Here is a 22583-nt window from a genome sequence, read left to right as displayed (position 1 = left end):
CCATTTCCTCATCTGGGGAGCAGTGAAGTGCCAGAGTGAATGGCGGATTTAGAGTCAGGAAGTTTGCATTCTGCCTCAAACACCTACTGGTACCCTGGGCAAGTCACTTAACCTCTCTCAGCCTCAGTTTCTTCATCTGCAAAATGGAGATATAAATAGCATCCACCTCCCAGAATTGTTGTAGAGATCAAATGAGTTAACATATAAAGTTGCTTTGCAAATTTTTAAGTGTTATATAAATGCTAGCTGTTAGTAGTAGAAGACATCACATTTCTGTTCTTGGGACAGTAGTCCCAGTCTACCACGGCTAGAGGAGGCAGTTATAAAATAATAATAGCAACTATCTCAGACTAGAGTTATTGTGCTGATCAAATGAAATAAAATTTGTAAAGTATCTTATAAACCTTAGAGCAATATCTAAATATTAGCGGTTATATTATTAGCCCTTATTACATGTCTGCCTCACCATTATTGCATATGTATTTAATTTTCAGGAAAATTATTTAGTGTCCTAGGAGAGGTAGTGTAACTTGACAAAAGATAGCAATATTAACACTCTGCTCTGAATTGTGAGACCTACGTTTCACATTGTATCCCTGTTGCCTACCACAATGTCTGGCACACAGTAAGTGCTTAAATAATGCTTGTGGATTGGTTGGTTGAGTAAGGAACTGCATTGCTGTCATCCCGGGGTAACCCAATTAATTTGGGAAATGTTAATCACCAGATTGTCCATAAGGTGACATATTTTTCACTCATAACAAATCCCCAAAGGCATGTCCACTAACGGTGAGAGGGATCGTGACCTGCGCTGCAGAAATAGAGGGATAAAATCCTTGGAGTATTGAAGTTTTTCATTTTAAAAGGGGTGGGAAGGGGAGGCCCATTGAAGCTGGATTCCATTCGAAGGCACATTGCCGGAATGGGTGACTGCACAAGATGTGACTTGGGGAAGTCGGAGCAGGGGGCATTGTTCCTCGGGGCTTTCAACGTTCCCCATTTCAGAGGGACTTTTTACCCGTTTTGTGAGCTGAGTGTCCATCATGAAGTTGTGAACGTGCTTCTCGGCTTTGGTGAGTTCCAACTTTCTGGCAACCACAGCCACCACCAGCGCAGTACAGCCGGCACCCTGGGATGGGAACAGTAAGAAGAGGCAAAGAAGAGAACATGCTGATTACGAAGCAAAGTTCACCCTAAAATGATGAAGAGGTTCTGCGAACCCACCCTACCGTCCTCAGCGCCAGCCAGCAGTTTGATTCAAAGGAGGCTAGCTGCTAAGTGTAGGAGGAAAAAGAATACTCTCTTAATGCGGAATAGTTACAAAGTCCTTGCTTTGTGGTTGGAGACTGTGGAGCCCAAATCACTGAACAAGGCTCTTAACCTCTGGGTCTTTGTCCCTTTTCTCTACCTCCAAAGATGAGTGATAATCTCATCTTCCTCCGCCAGGACGGGCTTAAAAATGTATAAAGTGCTTTAAGCAACTTACAGAAGGGAGAAGAGGCATGAAATATCAAGAATGGCCACTGATCTGATTGCTACCTTTGTCTCTCCAGCTTGGGAATGCAGGGGAAAACACATGCCTCGTCAAACCCATGCACATAAACACACACATTCTCCCTGAACAGCCCAGAGAGGGAAGGAACACTTGGATAATTTATGAAGTAGGTACTTCATTAGATGGCTGAGAGTTGACTTACATAATATAAAAAAGATTTTTTTTTAAAAAAAAATCCAATGAAGTTAGAAGAGTCTTGAAAAATCTGTGTTTCTTGGAGAGGACCTCTGATGCTATGTCTGCTGATGTCTAAGTGTCAAGATCAGAGTCTTTTCTGACTTCATTGGGGCTTTCATGCACTTAATCATCATGCAGTGTATATCCATTAAAAAAAAAAACCAAGACAGAACACTTTGACCTAAAGATCCATTCATACACCCTCATGACATATACAGAATTCCAGAATCTCGGAGCTGCAAGGAATCTCAGGGACCCTGCAGTCCAACTGGTATCTGAACAGGAGTTCCCTCTGCAACAGCCCTGACAAAGTGGTCCTTCAGAGGTCTCTTCTTCTACTCAGGGACAGTTTGAATCAGGAAGCCATGTGGTGCAGTAGAATGCTTACTATCTCCGGAGTCAGAAGACCAAATCCTGCTTCTGATATTTTGCTATCTTGTATGACCTTGGGCAAGAAACTTAATCTCCCTGGACCTCAATTTCCTTATCTGTAAAATGAAGAGGTTGAGGTAGAAGGCCTCTGAGGTCCCTTCTACCTCTAGATCAGTGAATTATTAGGAATTATTAGGAAACCCAGAAATCCAATAAGCCCTGATCACTTCGAGAGTGTCTATCTTTCTGCAACTCCTACCCATTGCTCTTTGGACAGAAAAGTCTAATTCCTCTTCCATAGGATAGATCTTCAAATGCTTAAATTTACTTGTATTTATGTTATGTAAATATATCTGTAATATAAGGTATATTTTATATTATATAAATCTAAAAATATATTTTATGATAGATTTAAAACATATTTTGATGTTTATATAAATATTTAAATATATTATTAACATGCCATTAATATTATTAAAATATATTTTAAAAGATATGAATATGCCTATAAATATAGTCTATATATATTCTTCCTTTCCCCTAATATATATATGTACACATATATATTTATATACATACATATAGTTTCCCCTCCCCTTAAGGAGAGGAATGACTACATTTTTGTATCTGTATCCCCTCTTCCCTCAATTCCCAGAATCTTGCACAGAATGGAAAGCTAATAAATACTTCTTGAATTGAATTAGACTGGAGACAGAATGCTCCTAATAAGTCTTCTGTGCTCCAGGTTAAATCATCCTACTTCCTTCAAGTAGTCCTCTTATGACATAACCTCCAATCCCCTTCACCCTCTTTTGGAATCATCCTAATTTGTCACTGTTCTTTCTAAAAACATGGTACCCCAAACTGATGACAATACTCAAAGTCTTCCAAAATAGTGGCATCCTCCTTAATTACAGTAAGCATTCTACTGAAGCTAAGCATTCTACTGAAGTGCAGAGAAAGCAAGTGAAAGAGCCAACATTTCACAATAAATAAGTGATAGAATTGATTTCCTTGGCCCTTCAATTTCCTTCCAGTCATCTGAGTCAATAATTATTTGGGAGACTGAGTGGAACAAGGGGACATGTTACAACATTTTACTTATTGGTTTCAATTTATCTTCCTTGCTTTATTTATTTATTTTTATATGGAATGTCCTGTTTTGATCTTTCTGTCAGCATCAGTGAAATGGACAGATTCACTTTCCTCAATATTCATTTTTGGTCCCCGATCAATACTCTGACACAGCTCACAGGGTAGCCAATCTCATTCTTTGCTCTGTTAGTCAGACAGGGGCCACATCCAATCTCCTAGAGACTGAGTGATCCCTTCATTCTCTGACCTAATTCTACAAGTTTGTGGAAACTAACAGTTTGATTCACCAGTTATCAAATGTTGTTGTCAGTTGCTATATCATCTGTGTCCAAGAATTTGAGGTGGAGACATGCCTCTTCACTCAGGTAACTGACCAATAACATTTCTGGTTCATTAAATCTGTTGGTATTTTAAAAGTCACTCATTTGTAAGAGGCTGGAAGGACTTTTTTTTTTTTTATGAAAGATGCTGCAGCATATCAGATAACAAACAGTTGGGAGGAAAACATTTAGCCATTTTTGTTCCCAGCTCTCTAATTTTTCATCTCTTTCTCTCCTTTCCCACAGAGTTATAAAGAAAAAACCTATGTACATTTTTGGCATAGCTGAAGCTGGCACCATTTCCTCTCATCTCACAAATGCTCCCTTTAAAAGATTCTGGCATTTCTCTCAAGGTTGGTCAACTACCCACTTCTATTATGAAGGAAAAAGAGAAGGGTCTGTGTGAACTGTCTTTCTCTCCTCTCCTCCTCTCTGTTCTTGCAGTTCGGACTGTTGGTGGCCTTCTTTTCATCTGTGCCGAATTTGTGTCCAATTTTGAATGAAACTGAGCAATGGGAAAATCCAGTTTGTAGTTATTACTAGACAGGTAGGTTTGCAAAAGCAAAGCAATGAGAACATCAGAAAAATCTAGTCCAAAATAAATACCTGGGCAACCTTTCCCCTCAACCAGATCAGAAAGAACCCTTCTTCTTTATATTCTGTTACAATAGAACTTTTGCCAGAAGCCCAGAAGATATGGGTTCACCATAGAATATTAGAAATATGGAATTGGAGACTCTCTCCATGAGCTTTATCCTTGTTCATCCCCCCCCCCACTACAGGCGTTTGCCTAAATTCAATTTAATTCAACAAGCATTTATTGTCTATTGTATTCATGGTACTGTCTTAAGTATTGGGGATGCAAAGATAAAACAAAGAATAATCTTTGTCTTTAAGATGCTTATATTTTAATTATCTCAGACAGGTAAATAGTGGTGTAATAAAACTATGACCCATCTCTTGTTGGGGCAGCTAGGTGGCACAGTGAATAGAGCACTGGGCTTGGAATCAGGAAGGCTCCTCTTCCTGACTTCAAATCTAGCCTCAGACACTTAGTAGGTGTGTGACCCTAGGCAAGTCACTTAACCTTGTTGGCCTCATCTGTAAAATGGGCTAGAGAGAGAAATGGCAAACTACTCCAATATCTTGGCCAAGAAAATCCCAAATAGGGTCAAGAAGAGTCAGACACGACTAAACAGCAAACAAACACAAAAAAAGCCAAGCCTCTTGTGTGCTTAGCAGGCAATCTATTAAAAATTGATCAGGATATTTCATTACCTATATGTAAGGTTATGTTCCCCCATTTTCTTAATGGAGTATATTAAAAAGCTCACCATGATTCACAGTCCATCCAGCTGAACTGCAGGGAGCCTCTGATTGGAAATGAGACCATTTTTATTGAAGGACCATCTGTCTTACACAATTAGGAAAAATTTTGGCATGGAAGCAGGTAGATGAACAAGCTGTCATTTCTCACTTTCTTCTAATTTAAATAGAAGATCATAGGAGCATAGATCTGGAGCTTGAAAAATGTTTATAGGTCATTTAGTCCAACCCCCTCATTTTACAGATGAGGAAACTGAGGCTCTGAGGGAGAACATGAGTTGTTTGGGGTCACGCAACTGGTAAGTGTCTAAGGCAGGTTTAGAACCTAGTTCTTCCTGCCTTCAGGTCCAGCACCCTATCACTACCTCAGGTTCTGTTTTAGGTCACTATGATCTCAGCCCGAATTCAAATTCCAGAGAGCAATGGATACTTAATATTTCTTTTTCTCCTCCTTCTCCTCTTCATTCTCCTCCTTCATCTTAGTCTTCATCTTCATCTTTATAAAGCTGTCATACACATGAAGTCAGGGAGGCAGCCAAGATTAGTTTTTTAGAAAAGTTTCTTTTGACTAGACTGGCATCCTCCTGAGGACTAGATTTGGGGCCAACAACCTCTGGGAAATGGTGTACCAAGGTTCCAGCCCCTTCCTTCTGGCCTGTGAAGAGGGACCAATGGGGAATGCTGATCCTGTGCCAACTGTCAGCAGAGAGGGGCGTGTGTGTGTGTGTGTGTGTGTGTGTGTGTGTGTGTGCTCCCATACAAAATTCCTATGACTCCAATATTTCACTGGTTGCTAGCTCCCTCAACTCCCTCCAGCAGTATACCTTGCAATCCAGCCACCCCTTATCCTATGGGACTCTTGTCCATCTCCTTCCATAAATCCTCCTTAGGAAGGACCACACAATATAATGGGGGGCTCTTCTAGAGGAATGTAGATCTGTTATCCTACATAAGTGAGATCACCTTCCTTTTCTGGTCAGATGCTTATGTTGCAGTCAACTCATATCTCCCTTCACCTCACCATTTCCCTTTATGTGATTCTTTGCTTTAGTTTTTTGGAGCCCAGGGGGGTCTATAATGTGTAGCTATACAGCACTACTAGACAAATTGTTGTTCAGTCATTTTTTCAATCGGGTCCAATTCTCTGTGACCTCATTTGGGGGTTTTCTTGGCAAAGATACTGGAGTGGTTTGCCATTTCCTTCTCCAGATCATTTTACAGATGAGGAAACTAAGGTAAACAGAGTGAAGTGACTTGCCCAGGATTACACATCTAATAGCTGTCTGAGGCCAGATTTGAACTCAGGAAGACGAGTCTTCCTGACTCCATGCTCAGTACTCTATCCACTGCACCACATAGCTGCCCCACACAAATAGTGATGCTGAAAGGATGGGCCTCATCAACTGGACAATGGCTAAACTAATTGTGTTACATAACTATAAGGGAATGTTATCATGCTATAATCAAAGACAAACATGAAGAATGCAGAGAAGCTTGACAAGACTTACATGAACTGACACGGAATGAAGTAAGTGGAGTCAAGAACACAGTCTACACCATGACGACAACAACATAAATGGAAAGAACAACAACCCAATTGAAGTTGAATCCTGTGAAATGGAATGACCAAGGTTGGGCCCAAAGAAGAGATATGAGAGGATATCTCTCCCACTTCTTTGCAGAGATGGGAGACGATAGTATATAAGTATGGAATAATAATAACATTTATGTATCACTTATTATGTGCCAGGTACCATGCTAAGTGCTTTCCAATTAGTACCTCATTTGATTTGAATGCTATATATAAAGTCAGACTGCTTTGTTTTCTTTAATAGGTTGGTTAGTTCTGATTAACTGTTTTTTTCTTCTCTTCTTAATTTTAAGTGTTGGTTCTCTGGGAGAGGGAAGAAGGGGTTCATTGGAAAATATGTGTGACATAGAAACAAAAGATATCAATAAAATTTACTTTAAAAAAGATGTTCCTGTGTTATATAGCCTCCTATTCAATGTTGTTGTTGTTACCAGACCTGTAACTTTTTCTGTGTAGGGAGCTTGTGGTGAGGAACTTCCTCTCTCAGTTCACACCTGCTCCTGTGTACCTCAGTTTCCTCATCTGTAAAATGAGTTGGAGAAGGAAATGAAAACCACTCCAATATCTTTGCTAAGAAAACCCCAAATGGGGTCATGAAGAGTCAGACATGACTGAAAATAACTGACCACCACCGACAACTGATACCATCTCAGGGAGTTGCCTGAAGCACTGAGAGGTTATGTGGTTTACCCAGAGTCACACAGATGGTACGGATGTGGCAGAGATATGACTTGGACCCAGGTCTTTCTCACTCGAGGTCAGCTTGCTACCCATCAGGACACACTGTCTCTCATGTAAATAAATGCCTAAGTAAACAAAAAGGGATCTATAGTCTAAGCCAGAAAATGTTTGATTGTCAGGACATTAGAGAAAAGTAGAATTGGACTGTGAGATGGACTTTTTAGATACTTCTCTTTCATTGGGTGATGCCTGATTTCTTTTCATGCTGATCCCTTCATCTGACATGCCCTCCTCCCTTATTTCTATCTCTTTAATCCTGCCCATTCTGAAAAGCCCAGCTCAAATGCCTTCTCCATGAAATCTCCCCTAGGCCCCCTGCTAAGGTTTCTCTCTTCCAGACTAAGCCCTCTAAGTGTAGTAATCTCTCCTTACTCTTTGCTCCCATAAAATAGGCCTCACCTCTCCTATGGTACATTTATCACATTCAAAATGACTTGCAGATTTATGGCTGGAAAAGACTTTAGAGATCGTAACTCCAACCTCTTCCTCCCCATCTCATTTCACAGATGGGGAAACTGAGATCTATAGAGGGAAAGTGACTTGCCCAGTGTCACATAGAGAGTAAAGAGAAGAACTAGCATTTGAACACAAGTCTTTGGACTGGAAGCAGTGGGGTATATTGGAAAGCCATTGGAATCAGAGGGATAGGATTCAAATTCCGCTTCTGACACTTACTATGTGATTTTGAGCAAGTCACTTACCACCCCACCCACCTCAGTTTCCTCATCTGTAAAATGAAAGGATTGCCTGGATGGCCTCTCAGGTCCTTTCCAGGTCTAGATTTAGTATTCTATGACTTCAAATCTAGTGTGCTTCCCACTGTGTCATGTTATCTTTGTTGTATTCTTGTTAGCATCCTTATTTTATCATCCCTGACAGACTCTCAGCTCCTCCAGGGAAGGGCCCAAGCCTTATTCATCATTGTATCCCTCCCCTTAGTACCTTGCACTCTGTAGGCAGTCAATGAATGATGAATGAATGTTAAGAGGGTGGAGGTGCCAAGGTTTTAAGGGATGGAACAGGACACTAGCACAAAATGGCTGATCTTGGCCCAAGAGAGGCTTACTGTGCGTAAACATGAGAATTTAGAGACAGGCTGGTCCGTTGGAGACAGCAGTGAAGGAGGAGAAGACAGAAAAGGGTGAGCAGCTGCTTATGTGACTACCATGGGGTCAGAATGTGGAGCAAATCTGTGACTCAGACTTTTTACCCTTGGATATGCCAAGTACTGAGTCAGAGTTGACACTAACCCTATTCCCCAGGTCTTACTTGGAGTTATTCTGATTCTCATTCCCTCAGTGAGAAGAAATGGTAAGTGGATCTTGTGAGTTGGCTTTTTTTTTCTTTTTCCTAGGAAGACAGGTGGGGCATGACAAGCAGAATATGAACCCAGGCACCTGCAATGGGGAAAAGAATGGCCTGAGATGGGGTGAAAATACCTAATTGATTTATGGGGCTTGGAAACAAGCCAGAGGCTCTGGACTCTTCCATTCCTGTCCTCTTGCTTTTGGTTTCCAAGAAACATTTCCCAGCTGGAAAGCCTTTAGAAGTTGGGGGGAGGGGGACAAAAAAAATCATCCTGAGGGGATAAAGATGATGTATCCTTAACTAAAGAAGCAGAAAAGAAAATAACACATAAATGAAAGTGACAAATGTAACAGAGAGGCCAGGAGAGTTTACAGCTGGATCCCTTGGTTTCAGCAGATTCCTCTTAACAACTAGAATAACATCAATTGGTTTGAGACTAAGTGATCCTTGGTAACTGTGTGGGTGTTTCAGGAGAGAAGTTTATCTTCTGAAATGGAAACCCACCAAATGTCGTGCTGAATTCTCTGTTCCCTATCCATCACCACCTCCCCTCCCCACCACTCTGCAAAAGTGACTCTGCCCTGTCATTCCCTTTATTACCCCCTTCCTCCTGAGGCTCACCTCAAGCCTAAATAAATACACTGATTTCATGAAGCTTTTATTTGACCTCAGTGTCTTTAACAGGCTTTGACAAAGCAGTTTCTGCCAGCTGCCCCCCATAACTCATTAATGCTTCATATAGTCTGGCTCAGAGAGCCCGACTCGCTGTAATGAAGATACAATGGAATGGGCCTACATTAGCCAGGTTGTATGTCATGCCTTCAGAATCCAAAGGGAGCACTACAGACAACACTTCAGGGTCTCAGCATCCTCTCTGTTTTAAATCTTCAGTATAATAGTGAGAAGGTTTGCAAGACACTCTTCGAAAATTATTTAATTTATCCTCATAACATCCCGGGGGGTGGAGGTGGCAGGGATGAGGGAATTAGGTGCAATTATTATCATTCCCATCTTACAGAGTAGGAAACGGAGGCAGACAGCAGCCAAATGACTTGCCCAGGGTCACAGAGCTAGTCTCTAAGGCCAGATTTGTCCTCAGGTCTTTCTGACTCCAGGTCCAACACTCTATCCACTGTGTCACCTAACTGCCCCTATATATAACATGAAACATATTAATATAATGTATTTATTATATATTTTATAAATATAAAATAAATATATTACTTATTTGTTGTTATATATTGTATATTAATACTATATATAGCCTCCTCAATGCTTCAGAATGTCTGTGATAAAGTTTCCTCCATTGAAAAACTAACAACACTGTACTTTGACCTATCTGCTTTGGGGGTATAGAGGGAGAGGGTGAAGTCTTCCAGATCCACCAGCTTTATGCCAGTCACGTCAAGTTGCTCAGACAATTATACCCCCTGCTTAATAGCTGATAATTGCACTGCTACTGAGGTAGCAGAAAGAAAACAATGATTAAGACTATTTACAGCATGCATACACAAATCCTTCCTCTTCGATTGTGAGTAGGCCTGGCCCCGGCCTTCATGGTGTCCATGGTAACCAAACTGTAAGGCCTACCATTAGTAAGTACACTCGAAATAATAATCAGGAGATATACATAGTATTAGCAGGTTTGGGGGGGGGGGGCGGGCGGCATGGGGAGGAGGGGACTCAAACCCTTGAAAGGGATGACTCCGCATGAACAGGCAAGTTTCTTGTTACAAAAACACCACCAGGGTTTCTCAATGGTGGCAGACTATAGAGTGAGGCAGCTAATTTACATTTGGATGCAAATCCTGACAATGAAGATGCAGAATGAGAAGTGTAATTTTTGGACAAGACCAAAGCAGGAATTTGTTTTGCTTGAATATGCATACTTGTTACTAGGTATGGGTTCTCCCCGCCCCCTCCCCAGTGGGGGGAAGGGAGCTGAGAGGAAGAAAAAATAAATACTTGTTAATTGAAAAAGATAAAATAAAAGTTAAAAAAGAGAAATATTAACGATGAGTAGAATAAAGCACTTTTGTAAAAAAAAATCACATATTTGAGCAGAGGAGTTTTGCTCAAAGAAAGAGACATGGAATACCCTGAATTTTTAATAATGAGGGGGAACTGTGGATCCCTTGTTGTCTATACTTTTTTTCTTTTGTTACCACCATTCCCCCAGGGAAGTGGAATCATCTTTCAAAGAAGCCATTGTCTAGCTAGCCAACAAATGAGGTAATGGACAGGGCAGGTTAACTGATTTGCTTCAGGTCACAAGACAAGGAAGGGGCAGAGCCAAGGTCATCAGGAAGGAGTCATTCATGCCCATGCCACTCACCTTTTCCAGATAGGAAGCATGGAGATGAGAGATAGTCAAGAAACCCGTGAAATGGTCAGTATAGGGGTTGTTTCCTGGATGTGTTGAATTTCAGTGCTGGGAGAGAGAATGGCTGGTGTTTAAAAATAACAGCAAGGTTGACAGCTTGGTGCATCAATCAGATGGCTGCCAAATCACCCGGCCTGTCACTGATTGAGTGGGTTGACATTGACCAAATGATGTTTCTGTGGCAGAAATTCTAATCTTCCAGGGGATGTTTTGATGAGACTCAGGAAAGTCTTCATCATTCCATACAATTTTGCAGTCTTTGATTAAGAATAATTCCCACTACTTGTTGGTGAAGGTTAGACCTGTGCCATGCAGTTTCCTGATAAACTCTTAGAGGTGTTTGTTTCTAAGGCTCACACTTAGCCGCGATTTATCCCTGCCTTGGTACTAAGCAATTTGCTATTAACTTTTGTATTGAAAGTTGCTTGCTAATACAGGCCACCCAAACTTTTACTCAGAGTCTGGTATCTATCCTTGAAAAAAGCAGAATCATGTCCTACTCTCTTTGCCTCACATCAGTCACTAGCCCGGTACCCAATAACATGAATAATTTTGACTATATATTCGTCTTCCTATTTGTTACTTTTGAGACCTGGCTGTTAATCCCTTGAAGAAGCCGACAATGGTGCTCCATCGAATTCAGGTAAAGTCTGGCTGGGTTTAGGTCAGCTGAGACAAGGCCTGGAAAATGCTTGATGGCAAAATCAGGAGGGGAGGGATACTACAGACAACAGTGGGGTTGGTGAAGAATTAGCTTAAACCTCAGAGAGAGAATTTGCCTCTGAGTTACCAAGATGACACATAAATATTCGGAGAATCGGAATGAAATTCACGGTCAGTTGGTCCAACTCTATGTCTAAGAAAGATTGCTGTTAAACCACTGAAGAATAATCACGGCTTGCTTAGCCTTAAAGTTTTGGGAGGAAGTAGATTCTGTCCTCTTAAATCATCCCTTTGTCCACTGCCAGAGAACAGAGATATGGAGGGAGCGGTGCCATACGTCCGCTAATAATGGAGTCACGTTGCTTATTGCAAATGGGGCTTGCTGAACTTCTTGGAATACTCTTCTTTTCTCATCTCTACCTCAAAGCATCCCTAACTTTCTTCAAAACTTAGCTCTGCTGCCACTTCCTGCGTGAAGCTTTTCCTGATCTTTCCACTTCTAACTGCTCTCTCTCTACTAAAATTTAATTGTATTAACTCTGCATGTATTTGACATATGCTTATCAGATACACGTCATTTATTCCCAGTAGAATGTAAACTCCTTGAGGGTAGTGACTGTTTCATTTTTGACTTTGCAGCTCCAGTGCCTGGTGCAATGCCTAATACACAGTAGGTGCCCAGTAAATGCTTGTTGAATGGAACTGAATTGACTAAAAGCATGAGAAGAGTAGAACAATAGTAAATGATGATTTTTCTATAGCACTATAGAAAGCTATAGGAGCTTTACAAATCACTTCATGTCCCTTCTGACTTAAATCCTCACAACAACCCTGTGAGGTAGGTCATACAAGTATCAGTGTGCCCATTTTATAGATGAGAGCACCGAGGCTCAAATAGTTAAGTTAGTAGCTCAGTGTCCAATGGGTAGAAAATGGCAGAACCAGGACACAAAACCAAGGTTTTCTGACATTAACTCCAATCAGTGCTTTCTCCATTTGACCTGCTGTAACCAAAGTAAAAAGGCCAATGCTTCATTTTAGGCTAGACTTCACAGGGCTTTAAGACCCAGGCCTTTTAATGGGCTGGGAAACTCCTTTTATGAAGGACAGGGATTTTGGACCTTAGGGGAAAAAAAAGAAGCCTGAAACTAAAAATGATCTGTAGGAAGCCCTGACTTTTCGTGCCCAATTGCACATGCTTCATATGGTGCCTGGCATGTAGTAGGTGCTTAATAAATGTTTACTGATTGACTGACATATGCAGCCAAAGAAGAGCACCATCAGTTTTTAACATGAAGAATAGCGTGAAAAGCATCGGGGCCTAAACAAGAAGTATGAGTTCATAGTTTCGATGACAGAGAAATTGGGAGGAAAAAAATTATATATAATATATACTCACCATGATGCCAGTGAGAAGACAGACACCTTTTCCACAGTATGTGTGAGGAACCATGTCCCCATACCCAATGGAAAGGAATGTGATGGAGATAAGCCACATTGCACCCAGAAAGTTACTAGTTACATCCTGTTGGTCGTGGTACCTGCCAAGAGGAACACACACAGTATGGTGAATAGTCACTCAAGGGACCAAGGGTGGTAGTCAAACATGGGAAGGACAAGAAAATCAGAGATTTTGCTGCTGAGGTCAATGGTTTAATGGCATCAGGGTGTCAGAGCTGTCTCCAGATGACTTCTGCCTAGTGGATACAACCCCTGATTGTGCTTGTACTGAAGTCTGCAGATTTGAAATATGCTATTATATTTATGCTCTATTATAACTCTCCTCCTGGAATTGATAAGATATGTTTTGATGCAATCTTACAGCAAAATTTAATTTCCCTTACTAAAATGATAGGCTCAATGTAGATGGGTACGATTCATCTCAAACTATATAGTTTCATAGGTCACTCAACTGGAGAACAAGGAAAAAAACTGTCCAAAAGCACAAAAAAAACAAAACCCTACTCTCCCACCTTTCAATTTCCTGTGAGGAAATTTTACATATTACCAAGAAATAAATTTTATGCTCGGCTGGAGGGAAGGCTGCTCTGACTCAGTATGTAGTATGGGGTACCTCAAGTCAAGAATAGTTGTGATGACAGGTATACCCAGCACAACTTTGTCCTGGTCCATGTTGTTTATTAGTAATACCATTAGTATGTTATAACCAAACCTCACTGTGATGCCACAAAACTCAGCGGACCCACTGTTTGCTTTCTTAAGGTGATACTTGGTATCACCTTTCCTGCATGTCATCTTTACTATTGCCACATTGCTTGCTACACATGTGCAAACAATGTTCCAAGAGAACCAGCTGCTCCCCTGATACCATTGTTTCCCCTAACACCATCTTTTCATGGAACCACTAGTGACCTTCAATGGGGGTATTTGTATAATTCAAAGTGTTCCCTTCCCTAGCTGTAACACAGACTTGTCATTGTTAATTTGAGGAAGCTACAAGTTGAAAGTGCTCTTCTCTGCAAATTTCTTTGTACTTACCGAGTATATGTTTCACATTTATTTCTCTGGGTACATATGGCTTTTCCCTAATGGAATGTAAGCACTTTGAGAGAAGGAATTGGCTTATTTTTGTCTTTGTTTCCCTAGTAGCTGGCACATACTAAGGGATTAAATAATGCTTGTTAAATTGAACTGGTTCCTTCCTGTTTTCTGCATACCTCCTCCTCATCCCCTTTACACCTGCATCCCCAGTCACTGTCCAATTTGTGAATTCAATCCATCCAACCTTTTATTAAGCATCAGTTGAGGATAGGATATGGATGGGACTGGACCCATGATTTCATTGCTCTAAGGAACACCCAAATAAGGAAATTCCTTTTATTAATGTGGGTGCTTTCTTTGCAATTTGTAGTCTTATGGGGTCACCTAGAGCACCTAAAGATGAAGCTTAAGGTCACACAGCCTGTATGTACCTGAGGCAGGACTTGAACCCAAGTCTTCCTGGCTCCAAGGCCAACTCTTTATCTACTATACCACATTCCTCTCTACCTGGGCTACAAAGACAAAATTGAAAGATATCAGTCAAAGTAAAATGTTGAACAAAAGCCACCACATTAGGCATTGTATGTGTTTTTAGACAATCAACAATTATTATTATTATTTAAGAAAATCACGGTCATGGGTTGGAGTAAAAAAAAGTATAGAAGATATCACCTTTGCCCACTAAGAGTTTACAATCTAGTTGGAAGGACAAAAATCCACACATAAGAAACAACCACTCAATTTACCAAGAATTTGTTGAATACCTGGAACCCAATGCTTCCTGACATTCAGATAGACTTAAAAGAAGTCTGGTCTGGTTCACTACACTTAAGAACCTTACTTTCTTATTGTGGGAACACAATTTATACATGTGAAAGAAGAAGAGAAGAAGAGATTGGATAATAATCCAATTTTAAAATGAAAAGTATTCAGAATAAGTATTACATAAGATCAGGAAGAGGAGAAAACCTCATGTGCCAGTGGCATTGGGGAAGGCTCTGTGGAGAAGATGAAACTTGAGATGGGGCTTGAAAGATTTGATCACATGGACAAATGTGGCAGGAGGAAGGAATTCTAATGAAAAATTAACACTTTGTGTGTGGGGAATGACAGAGGGGAGGAGATCTATCTGCTTTGGATGATATGTATTATCATGTAATAGGAGATAATGGTGCCTAGAGAAGATGGGGCCTATATTAGATAACACCAGAATGAGGAGTCTGGATTTGATTAGAAAGACAATGGGGAGCCACTGCCAGTCTCCAAGTAGAAGCTATGACTATAACAGAAGGAGTACAGATATTGGCCTTCGGAGACCTGTCCTGAATACCTGCCCTCACTTACCAACTGGGTGATCCTGGGCAAATCACTTCACCTTGGCTTTCTCATGTGCAAAAATGATGATGATGATGATAGCTCTGCTTTCTTCACAGAGTTTGTAACTCTAGAATTATTAAAAAAGCAGGGTTTTGGAAAGATTAATCAGCCAAGGATTAGAATAGATTGAAAGAAGAAAAGGCTAGAGACAGGTTGACTTCTCAGGGGGTATTTGCCATAATCTATATGTGGGTTTCTGTGGGCATGAACCAAGGAGTGGTGGCAGTGGGAGGGTGAAAGGGAAGGAGAAGACTACAGTGATTTTACAGAGGAAATCTCAATAAACCTAGGAGAGAGGAGATAGTCTGATGATGATGCCAAGGATCCAAATAAGCATAAACAAATCCAAATGAATAGAGTGCACACTAAGTACTGTATGGACAGAGAATAAAGAAGCTGTCTGAGTCAAGCAAGGTCAAGACTTTCTGGAGGATGTCAGTCATGAATAGTTTTGGAAGAAGATGGTAGACTTTGTGTGTGTGTGTGTGTGTGTGTGTGTGTGTGTGTGTGTGTACACCTGGTATGCATTCCTTCATTACTCCTATCTCTTGGAATTCTTAGCTTCCTTCAGAGTTCAGCTTCCTATCTCCTATAGGATCCCTTCATGATAGTGGATAAGAGAGAGGGCTGGTCTTGGAGTCAGGAAGGCCTGGGTTCTAGTCCTGCCTCTGACACATACTGACTATAACCTTGGGCAAGTCACTTAACTTTTCAATGTTCTAGGCAACTAAGACTGTAAGTGGCAGAGAAGGACCAACTTATACTGATAGGGAGGGCAGCTAGGTAACACAGTGGATAGACCACTGGGCTTGAAATCGGGAAGCCTCATTTTCATGAGTTCAAATCTGGCCTTAGACACTTACTAGCTGTGTGATCCTGGGCAAGTTATTTAACCCTGCTGGCCTCATTTTCCTCATCTGTCAAATGAGCTGGAGAAGGAAATGGCAAACCATTCCAGTGTCTTTGCCAAGAAAACCCCAATTGGGGTCACAAAGAGGCAAACATGACTGAAAAAAACCAAAACATTGGTAGAAGAAGCTTTCTCATCTGGGAGTTCCCTATAAAAATAAAATCACAGGTCTAGTTCCTATCTGTGCCACATAATTATCTGGTGATATTTTGTATTCCTCCAGTAGAATATAAACTCCTTGAGGGCAGAAACTACTTTTTATTTTTGTCTTTGTAGCCCTGGCACATAGCACATTGCATGTACATTTTGGATTAGACCTGTGATTTTACTGGTATAAAGCACATCCATGAAGAAATTCCCTCTACTGATGTAGATCAACACCTTTTCTGACCTATTATAACTCACAGCCTTAAAGCACTGCCTGGGACACTGAGAGACTGAGTGACTCATCCAAAATGTCACACAGCTAGTCTGTGTCAGAGGTGGGATTTGAACCATGTCTTCCTGACTCTGACTGTCTATCCACTATGCCATGCATATAGTATTGCTTATTATAGTAAATGCTCATTGAACTGGATTGGACTGGGGAAAAGAAGGTATCCTAGGGGTGGGATTACTAAATGGAATGGTGAGAAAGAAAGGATTCACTCCCAAGACACCCTCCCTGTGCTTTCTCCTTAGAGGTTTTGAGTTGTAAAAGAGAAATTTTTATGGAAAGGAGCGGGAGGAAACCCAGTTTCCTGCCTCACTTTCCACTAAACTTAAGGAATTGGGAGTATTGAAGCTAGAATTTAAAATAAGATTGTAATAGAAACCAGATACTCATGGATACACTTCTACCTCCCTCTGCATCTCACCTATTCTGACCACAATTCTCCAAGGAGACTGAATTGTTTTGAGAACCTCATCGGGTCTTGCTCTTAGTTTTGTTTTCTTCCCCTTTGTGCTCTGAATAAAATGTTTGATTCTATGCTTCTTTACAAGAAGCTAACTGTCCCTGGTGGGGTGCAACTGGTGATAATACTCTCGATTCTCACTCTGTTTCCAAAGTATTTGGAAATTTGATTGGAGTAGATGGGCAGGATCAGAAAGATGGCATCTTCTCTGATTATACAAGTTATCCAAAGTGTCCCATAAAGGACCAAAAGAGAGTATTTCTGTATTAAAGAGGATCTGTGTACTTCCCTATATCCCCAGCCATATCTTCCCCTTTGTGGAAAATTTGAAGGTCTACCAGGGGTAGGGAACCTACAGCCTTGAGGCTACATGTGGCCCTCTAGGTCCTCAAGTGCTGCCCTTTGACTGAATCCAAAGTTCACAGAACAAATGTGAAGTTTGGATTCAGTCAAAGGGCCACATTTGAGGACCTAGAAGGCCACATGTGGCCTCGAGGCTGCAGGTTCCCCACCCCTGGCTCTAGACTCTGTCATGGGGACTGAAAAAGGAGCTTCAATTGCCCCACATTTGAAAGACCTTAGCTTGAAGAGGCCAAGGTCCCCACTGCATCAGGGCCATCTCCATTCATACTGATCTATATCTTGCCACTGCATCCAGCTGGCTCTGGAGGAGAAAGTGAGGCTGGTGACTTTGCACAGCCCTCCCTCACTTAAATCCAATTCACTTGCATGTCATGGCATCACCTCCCTGATGTCATGGTCCCCTGGGAGAACGAAGGACAAACAACAACAAGAATAAGAAGCCCCAGAGCTATGAGAAGGAAAAACTTTCAACGCAGCAGGCTATTGCACATTGTCACACATTTCCACTAATCTTGGGATGGGTGGGGTGGTCACTAAGCACATTGGAGCACTGAGATATATACCTACTGTAATGGCTGGGGGTCGGGAGCATGTGCAGGGGACCCATGTGGATGTTCAGTGAGCTTGCTTCTGGAAGTGTGCGCCAATATGGAACAGATGGGCCCAGCTTTCCACTTTAGACAATTCTACAATGATTTCCTTTCTGTTTACAGGGTGGTAAAGGCATCCTCTGTTGTCCCCCCTCTCAGCTATCCCCCTCCCCCAAAGTAGTTTTTACACCTCTTCATTACCAGAAAGGAAGGAGAATAAATTTTGCTATTGGGACCTTTTATGTACACTCTCATTTCTGCCTCAGCAGCCAACCAAAAGGCCTTTTTCTTTCTTTCTTTCTTTTTTTTTGCTTATTTTTGTTTGTTTGTTTTTGGTTAGGCAATGGGGTTAAGTGACTTGCCCAGGGTCACACAGCTAGTAAGTGTTATGTGTCTGAGGCCAGATTTGAACTCAGGTCCTCCTGACTTCAAGGCCGGTGCTCTATCCACTACACCACCTAACTGCCCCCAAAAGACCTTTTTCACCACACAGTAAATGGACAAGAACAGTTACAGAATGATATTAGTTAATGATAATAATAGATAGCATTTATGTAACATTTTAAGCTTTGCAAAGCTCTTCATATATCTTATTTCATTTGATCCTCACAATAATCCTGTGAAATAGGAGGTATTATTATCCCCATCTTACAGATGAGGAAACTGAGTCCATGAGAAGTTAAATGACTTGCTAAGAGGTCATAAAACTAGTAAGTGTCTGGGACAGGATTTGAACTCCTAACTCTGAGTCCAGTATTATACTTGCTCTGAAGTAGAGAGGTAGGCTCATTCATTCCATGGCCATCATGGACTTCTAGAAGCAAGCTCACCAAGTATCCTTGTGAGTTCATCCAAAAATCTCCCATTCATGCTCGCAGGACCAGGCCCTCATTGGCCAGGATCTTATTAGCATCCCCCATGCACGGAATGGTTTCCCTCCTTTCTCCCACCTCTTAGAATCCCTGCCCTTCTTCAGTTTCAACTAAGATCCCACTTTCTTTCCTAGACCTCACTCTCCACACCCAGCTTCTGGTGCCTTCCTGCTGAGATTACATTCCAACTCCTCCATATAGATCTTATATGTACCTAGTTATTTTCATGTTGTTTCCCCTAATAGAACATATGTTCCTTGAGGGCCTATCTTTATATCCTATTAGCACACTGTATGAAGCACAGTGATTACTTAATAATTGTTTGTAGACTGATTGACTGGTGTCTCCATTTCACCATCCAGTTCCAATATGGAAAGGTACCAAAACAGAAATTTGCAAGCTATTTGGGGGTTGACAAATAGGATAGTTTGATTGAAACCAAAGCTCTGGGTAGAGAAAGAGTGAGGAATGAGATAATCAAGATGGTGGGGTTTGGGAGGAAAGAGAAGGGGCTTACAAAGGGATCTTGAAGACTAGGATGAAGAATTACATCTATATGTCAAGGACCTCTGCTTTCATCAACATCAGAATTATTTCTAGGCAGTCAGTCAATAAACATTTATTAAGCAACTTCTAAGTGTGCCTGGCACTATGCTAAGCACTGGGGATACAAAAAGAGGAAAAAGTCCCTGCCCCCAAGAAGCTCATAATCTAATGCATATAGAGCCCAACAATCTATAACTTACAGTCTTAGAGAGTTGCCTGAGGTACAGAGTGTTAAAGATACTTGCCTATGGTCAGATAGCTAATAAGTATCAAGGCAGGATATGAACACATATGAACAAGGTTTTTGTGACTTCAGGTCCAACACTTTAGCCACTACACATGCTGTGCTGCCTCTTTGATGAAGAATTTGGTATCAAAAAAGAGAGACCACCGAAAACTCTTGAGCAATAAGATGACATAACAGAAATGGTATGTGAAGAAGAGTGTTCTAGCACCTCTGTGTAAGACTGATTTAAAGATGAGAGACTAATGGCAGAGTGACTTCTTAGGAGGAGTGACTTCTTAGGAGGTTGTCATAGGAACTCAAGGAAGAAATGGTGAGGGCCATGAATGAAAGAATGAAAAGTATTTGTTAAGTGCTTATGTGCCAAGCACGCCTAAGAGTTGGGGATACATACACCAAAGTAAGAAAGTCTCTGCCCTCGAGGAGTTTATGTTCATTTGAATGGGTGAGATAACATCTATAGGGGAAGGTAGCCAGAAATGGAGTCATGTTCTGGTAAGTCACGGAGACCTTGAGTGGAACAAGAAAATAGTCAGTTAATATAATCTTTTGGGAGGAAAGGGTGGTGGTAATTTGATTACAGTTCTCAGCAAAATGGTGGTGATGGGGAGGAGGAGGAGTGTGGAACATTCCTAGTGGCAGGAGGGAAATAGCCACAGTGAAGGGGGGCTGTATGGTCCCAGGGAGGGCAGAACTGAGTGGCTTAGCTCCTCCCAGACATGGCCTCTGGTGATCCAGTTTGGAGGGTGGAGCAACAGAATCAGGTGATGATATTGGCAATGGAATAGGAAAGGTATCCCAGAAATATTTCAGTGGAAAAATACACAAGATCTGACAATGGATAGAACCCTGGACTTGGATTCAGGAAGTACTGAGTTCAAATCCTCTGTCAAGACACTTACTAACTCTGCGACCTTGGGTAAAATTATTTGTCCTAAGTTTTAGTTTGCTCGTCTATAAAATGAGAGGGTTGGACCTGTGGCCTGTAAGGTCCCTCAAGTTCTAAAATCTATGATCCTTTGATCAAACCTAGTTACTCCATTTACTGATCTATGTGGTATGTTCAGTCATGTTTCTTTTTTTCGTGACTCCATTTGGGGTTTTCTTGGCAAAGGTACTAGAGTGGTTTGCCATTTCCTTCTCCAGCTCATTTGACAGATGAGGAAACTGAGGCCAACAGGATTAAGTGACTTGCCCAGGGTCACACAGTTAATAAGTGCATGAGACTAGATTTGAACTCAGGAAGGTGGGTCTTCTTGACTCCAAGCCCAGTGCTCTATCCATTGTGCCACCTACCTGCCCATTACTGATCTATGTGACTGGGTGAAGAAGTCATTTCTCTCTCCCTTCCCACTCCTGTACCTCAGGTGATACATTTCTAAAAGGAGAGGATTGAATGAGACATTTTTAATATCCCTTCCAGTTCTAAATCCTTTGATTTTAAATGTATATCCCCTCTTCCATCAATAAATGGAAGTTGTAGAAACCAGCCAATCAACTAGCTTTTATTAAGCTAAGTATCCAGCTCTGTGCTAAGAGCTGAGGATACAAAGAAAGGCAAGAAATAGTCCGTGATCTCAAGGAGCTCACAGACTAATAGGAGAGACAACATGTAAAGAACTACGTACAAACAAGATATAGACACAGTAAGTTGGAGTTAACCAACTGAGGAAAGGTAGAAAGAAAGGGCAGGTAGGTGGCATAGTGGATACAGCACTGGCCCTGGAGGTAGGGGGGCTTGAGTTCAAATGTGGCCTCAGACACTTACTAGCTGTGTGACCCTGGACAAGTCACTTAACCTCTGTTTGACTTAATCCACTGGAGAAGGAAATGGCAAACCATTAAGGTATCTTTGGACACCATTGGCATGCTATAGTCCATGGGGTCACAAAGAGTCTGACACAACTGAATGACTGAACAAACGAAAACAAAAAGATATAAGAAGACTGGAAATGTATTAGGGGTCCAGGTTGTTTGAAAGTCAAATAGGATTTTATATCTTGTCTTGAAGGTGATAGGGAAACTTTGGAACTTACTGACATGATGGTATCGTCAGATGTGGGCTTTAGGAAGATCAGTTTAACAGCTGAGTGAAGGAGAGACTGGAGTGGGGAGAGACTTGAAGCAGGGAGACAAACCAGAAGGCTATTGCCATAGTCTAGGTATGAGGTGATGAGGGCCTGGGGCAAGGTAGTGGCAGTATCAGGGGACAAAAGGGGGTTCATAGGAGAGATGCTAAGAAGGTGGAAGTGACAGGGCTCGACAACTGATTGGATATCAGGAGCAGGGATAGTGAAAGATAGAGTAAGGAGTCCAGGATGGCACCCAAGATTCGGAGCCCGGGTAACTGGGATGATAGCAGTACCTCAAAATAATAGGAAAATTAGAAGATGGGGTGGTTTGGTGGGGATAATGACTTCAGTTTTGGACATACTGAGTTTAAGGTGTCTATGGAACATCTAGTTTGAGATATACAATAGGCAGTTGGAGATGAAAGACTGGAAGTTAAGAGCTGGCTAAGCAGATTTGAGTCATCTGCTCAATGTCAGGAAAACTTCTTAACAAAGAGAGCAGTCTAAGGGGAAGCTAGGTGGTGCAGTGAATAGAGCACAGGCCCTAGAGTCAGAAGGACCTGAGTTCAAATCTGATCTCAGACACTAGCTATGTGACCCTGGGCAAGGCACTTAACTGTGACTACCTCCAACCACCCCCCAAAACCCCTCCCCCCAAAAAACAGAGAGAGCAACCTAAA

General features: G+C 41.5%; 1 protein-coding gene and 1 long non-coding RNA gene across 3 annotated transcripts in view; one reads left to right on the top strand and one right to left on the bottom strand.

Annotated features, from left to right (window-relative positions):
• LOC114050111 (small conductance calcium-activated potassium channel protein 3) overlaps window positions 1–22583 on the bottom strand; it is a 268773-nt gene that overhangs the window by 27786 nt on the left and 218404 nt on the right. The window contains exons 4-5 of the mRNA XM_027871685.1: window positions 12931–13072; window positions 1019–1129 (exon numbers count right to left, since the gene is read on the bottom strand). Of these exons, the coding sequence (XP_027727486.1) occupies window positions 1019–1129; window positions 12931–13072 (253 nt within the window). The remainder of the gene's footprint in view (window positions 1–1018; window positions 1130–12930; window positions 13073–22583) is intronic.
• The window catches only part of LOC114050112, a 122460-nt gene that overhangs the window by 65640 nt on the left and 34237 nt on the right, over window positions 1–22583 (top strand). The gene's annotated exons all lie outside the window — the stretch shown is intronic.

This window comes from Vombatus ursinus, unplaced genomic scaffold (genome assembly GCF_900497805.2).
Source record: "Vombatus ursinus unplaced genomic scaffold, bare-nosed wombat genome assembly UNPS02014798.1, whole genome shotgun sequence".
Lineage (NCBI taxonomy): Eukaryota > Metazoa > Chordata > Mammalia > Diprotodontia > Vombatidae > Vombatus > Vombatus ursinus.
The sequence above is the reverse complement of the archived record's forward strand: the minus strand, read 5'-3'. Positions and strand labels throughout refer to the sequence as shown.